The sequence below is a fragment of the Pristiophorus japonicus genome, unplaced genomic scaffold (assembly GCF_044704955.1).
Source record: "Pristiophorus japonicus isolate sPriJap1 unplaced genomic scaffold, sPriJap1.hap1 HAP1_SCAFFOLD_1597, whole genome shotgun sequence".
Lineage (NCBI taxonomy): Eukaryota > Metazoa > Chordata > Chondrichthyes > Pristiophoridae > Pristiophorus > Pristiophorus japonicus.
In genome coordinates this window covers 2,501-7,656 of record NW_027251275.1, presented here as the reverse complement: position 1 = coordinate 7,656, position 5,156 = coordinate 2,501, and the positions used below count along the sequence as shown (strand labels likewise).

At 42.6% G+C, this 5,156-nt stretch overlaps 1 protein-coding gene across 1 annotated transcript in view; it reads left to right on the top strand.

Moving 5' to 3' along the window:
- Positions 1–362: 362 nt before the first annotated feature.
- The window catches only part of LOC139243066 (endoplasmic reticulum membrane protein complex subunit 7-like), a gene marked incomplete at its 3' end in the record, with an annotated part of 5,723 nt that continues 929 nt past the window's right edge, over positions 363–5,156 (top strand). The window contains exons 1-2 of the mRNA XM_070870661.1: positions 363–629; positions 3,309–3,428. Of these exons, the coding sequence (XP_070726762.1) occupies positions 391–629; positions 3,309–3,428 (359 nt within the window). The remainder of the gene's footprint in view (positions 630–3,308; positions 3,429–5,156) is intronic.

Here is a 5,156-nt window from a genome sequence, read left to right as displayed (position 1 = left end):
TTTTGGTAGAGGTATCAACACCACTATTTGAAGTGACACTTAAATGTGAGATATTAAAAAGGGCCAATGATGGAATTGTGAACAAAATAAAAACATCCTGAAATTGACCAGTAAATCAAGTGTCATTTGGAAAGCAAGATAAATGTACTTTTCTGTGGGTACGACAACCGCGATGCGCTGCTGTGTATTTCCTGTTTTGATTTGAAGCTGCGTTTTCTTTGTTTTAAGGGTGGTTGCATCTATTGAAAGACGACAGATATTTGCATGCACATGGAAAGCTGTGAGTTGGAGCTGCTGATTGACAGGAGCTGGGTGCGGGCGGGGTCAGAGGAGGGGGGGGTGGGGGAGAGGTGAGGGGTGAGAGTGCGGCTGCGCCTCACCCAGAGGAAGATGATGGCGGCGGCTGGCGGTGGTGACAGCGGCTTTCCCCGTCGCTGCCGGCTCGCTTGTCTGCTGCTGGCGGTGCACTGGTCGGCGGTCAGGCTGTGCGCCGGCTCCGAGGCCGAGGGCGCCAGCGGGGAAAGGTTCAAGATTGAAGGGCGGGCGGTGGTGCCCGGCGTCAAACCGCAGGACTGGATCCACACGGCCCGGGTGCTGGTGGAGGGAGAGGAGCACGTCGGCTTCTTCAAGTAAGGACAGGGAGGCCCAGGCCCCGCACCGCGGCTCGTTGCTGACAGCCCGGCCCGCTCTCCGGAGAGTTGGGCCCCAAAGCCTCGTCGTCGCCGCCGCCGAGAGGTGGGCGGGTTGCCGGCGCAGTCCTTTTAACACTTGGCACAAGTAGTGGGGAGAAGTGGTGATGGTGGAGGAGGAACTGACTGGGGTTTATGCAGCGCCTTTCATCTCCCCCATGAAACATACAAGACTTGCATTTATATACTGCTTTTAAGACCTCAAAATGTCCCAAAGTTCCACACAGCCAATGAAGTACTTTTTGGAGTGAGGTCACTGTTGTAATGTGGGAAAAGTGGCAGCCAATTTGCGCACAGCAAGCTCTCACAAACAGCAATGTGTTAATGACCCGATGATCCGTTTCAGTGATGTTGATTGAGGGGTAAATATTAGCCAGGGCACCCAGGGATTACTCTCTCGTTCTTCGAAATAGTGCCATAGGATCTTTTACATCCACTCGAGAGAGCAGAGGGGCCTTGATTTAACGTCTCATCCGAAAGACGGTACCTCCAGCAAACACTCCTTCAGTAATGCACTGGAGTGTCAGCTTAGAATCTCTGGACTCGGGTGAAATACTTTTTGAAGTACTGTCACTGGCAAACATAACAGCATTGAAAGTTTGTTATGCAATGGATAGAGCTGTGGAAATCAGGACAAGTGTAGGTCAGATCTTTTACAATCGGTTAAAGAGATGAACTACTTGTAAAACTGCTCATTCATCTTACGAGGATGTTAATCCTCGCTGCTATACATTTCCACTGGTGCTGGCAGCTGCCGGCTACCTCGTGACCATTCTTATAAAGTGTTAGCAGGCTTCAGTGTGTTGGGACTGTCAGTTGTACCTATTTCTCATCTGATGCCAACACCGATACACTTTACAGAAGTGGCCTGTGATCTGGATTGCTGGCATGACAGATTTTCCCCTCCTTCGTCCAATGGCACTGCTGTCCCAGTTGAGTTCAGCCACTCATCCACTCAGACCAAAGATTGAATTTGGGACCTGCCTAGTCTGTATGACTACTCCACCAGATGGTGGAATTACTTATCGAGCCATCCAGAGAGACTGTTTATTTTGTAGGGCATCATGCTTATACTTTAGTTGCAGTGGATTTGCTTTATTTTAAGTGATTGTGAGCCTAAAATTGGGAAAGGTGTTTCTGATACATAAATTATCTTACGGAAATTATAGCATAAAACTATGCTATTTGGCCAATTGTGTTAGTGTTAACTCTTAAGCTGGAGCTGAGCGTTTTCTCCCATTTCTCTGTCTTTTCTCTACCCTTTTATATTATTTTTCAAATATTGTACTTAATCAACTATTTAAGTTTCTATCTCTAGCCACTTGCGATAAAGTATTCCATGTTCTGATAACCCTGCATGAAAACATTTCTTAGATTTTTATTACCTTGTGTGCTTTAAGTAATTTAATTGTTTGGAGGAAGATGAGAGAAATATTGTTTTGACTTTGAGATAAATGTGTGTAAATAATAAATTCAGTTATTTGGTTATGTCAGTTGACAATTCTTACAGGTGGAAACAATGTTATTTTCTGGAGCACTACTGAGTGTTTTTAATTCCATGTGTCAAGTAGGCTCCAGGTGCCTCCTTGTTGGGATGGAGGGGAAAATCCATGTGTAATCTGGCATCATCGTTTGACATTTATCTGTCTGCTTCTTGCTGGGCTGTATTATAGACAATAAGTGCTTGGGGGAAAACTGAAATTATGTATTTTTTTGTGATATGAATATTTTAGTTTTGATTTTGTTTATGGTCAATTCTTGACTGAAAACTATCGTGAAGGATTAGTTTAATCTAGAAGTGAAGGGATCTGGTTGAAATATTCCTGAAGTATTAACAAGTAATGGGTTACAGTTTGTGTTTACGTGAAATTCAGAATCCTCGGCAAAATGGAAAGGTGGCTTGAAATGATTATGGGAGTTTCAAAGACCAAATTCACAATAGCCTAAGGTTACATGATAGATAGGGAAGAGTATGGTTATTCTTAACACATTCACCCAAAAATAACCTCTAGTCCTTCACCCCCTTCATAGCATCCAGCTATTTCTTAATTGATTCCAGGATTTTTGCCTCCACTACCCTTCCTCAAGGTCAATTTCACGTGATGATCACACCTTACATGTAGAATTTTGCCTTTTTCTAGTTCAAACTTGTTTTCTTCCCCAATTGTCACTATTTAATTGGAAGTAGTGATCTGTATTTACCATTTATTATTGGATAGCTCTGAGGTCTCATTTCAGTTGCTTCCTTTCAAGGTTGAAAAGCCTGAATTTCTCCAGTCTTTCTTCATAACGCAGTCTTTTAGAACTACTATTGATCTCCTCAGTCTTCTCTTCACCACCTTCAGAGCTTGAATGTCTCATTCCACTCCCCATAACCTTTGACTCCCTTAACATTTAAAAATCTGTCTATCTCCACCTTGGGTTCTATAGTGATTAGGTGTGTTGAGCACTGAGTGTACCAGTACACTTGATCTTTTTCAACTTTATTTTGCCCACTTTTTTATTTCTGTCTGCAGTGCTTTATTTTGTGTTACTGGACATCCTTGATACAAAAATCTAGTGTACTATTCAACAAATTGATTTTCTGAAGTATTTCAGACTATATATTTCACTTTATAGAACGGATGGAACTTTCACAGTAAATGACGTTCCCTCTGGTTCATATGTGGTGGAAGTAGTATCGGCAGCCTACCGCTTTGAACCTGTGCGAGTTGACATAACATCCAAAGGTAAAATCAGGTAAGAATCAACTAATAGTTATGCTGAAATATTTTTATTTTTAATTAATTTGACATTGCTTCTTGCAAAGCTTGCCTTTCTTGATGTCAAAATGTATCCTACAAAAGAACATAAGAAATTGGGGCAGGAGTCTGCTCCACCATTCAATAAGATCATGGCTGAGCTGATCCTCAACTCCACTTCCCCACCCGCTCCCCATAAACCTTAACTCCCTTAATGTTCAAAAATCTGTCTATCTCCACGTTACATATATTCAATGACCCAGCCTCCACAGCTCTCTGGGGTAGAGAATTCCAAAGATTCACAACCCTCAGAGAAGAAATTCCTCCTCATTTCCATTTTAAATGGGCGACCCCTTATTCTGAAACTATTCTAAATTCCCCCACGAGGGGAAACATCCTCTCTGCATCTACCTTGTCAAGCCCCCTCAGAATCATAAACGTTTTCATAAGATCACCTCTCTGTCTTCTAAACTCCATTATTATAGGCCCAACCTGCATATGACAATCCCTTCATCTCAGGAATCAACCTCATGAACCTTTTCTGAACTGCCTCCAATGCAGATATATCCTGCCTTAAATAAGGAGACCAAAATTATATGCAGTACTCCAGGTGTGGTCTTACCAACTTCTACTTAACCTACTTTTAAACTCCATCCCCCTTACAATAGAGACCACCATTCCATTTCACTTCCTAATTACTTGCTGTACCTGCATGTTTCATGTACAAGGATCCCCAGATCCCTCTGTACCTCAGCATTTTGTAATTTCTCTCCATTTAAATAATCACTTGCTTTTTTTTTGCTCCCAAAATGGATAACCTGACATTTTCCCAAATTATACTCCACCTGCCAAATTTTGGCCCACTCACTGAGCCTGTCTATCCCTTTGTAGATTCTTTGCATCCTCCTCACAACTTGCTTTCCCACCTACCTTTGTATCATCAGCAAATTTGGCTACATTACACTCAGTCCCTTCATCCAAGTCATTAATTTAAATTGTAAATAGTTGAGGCCCCAGCACTGATCCCTGTGACACCCCCACTAATTACTGATTGCCAACCTGAAAATGACCCATTTATCCCGACTCTCTTTTCTGTTAGTTAGCTAATCCTCTATCCACGCTAATATATTACCCCCAACCCTGTGAGCTCTTATCTTGTGCAGTAATCTTTTTATGTGGCACCTTATTGAATGATTTCTGGAAATCCAAATGCACGACATCCACTGGTTCCCCCTTATCCACCCTGCTCGTTACATCCTCAAAGAACTCCAGAAAATTTGTCAAATATGATTTCCCTTTCATTAAACCATGCTGACTCTGCTTGACTATATTATGATTTTCTAAATGTCCTGCTACTGCTTCCTTATTGATGGACTCCAGCATTTTCCCAAAGACAGATATTAGGCTAACTGGTCTATAGTTTCCTGCTTTCTGTCTCCCTCCTTTTTTTAAATAGGGGTGTTATATTTGCGGTTTTCCAGTCCTCTGGGACCGCTCCAGAATCCAGGGAATTTTGATAGATTGCAACCAATATCTCTGCAGCCACCTCTTTTAAGACCCTAGGATGCATGCCATTAGGTCCAGGGGACTTGTCCACCTTTGGTCCCATTAGTTTGCCTAGTACTTTTTCCTCTAGTGACAGTGATGATGATTGTTTTAAGTCCCACCCCCAACCCCCTCCCCACAAATAGCCACTTGATTATCAATTTTTGGGAAGCTTTTAGTG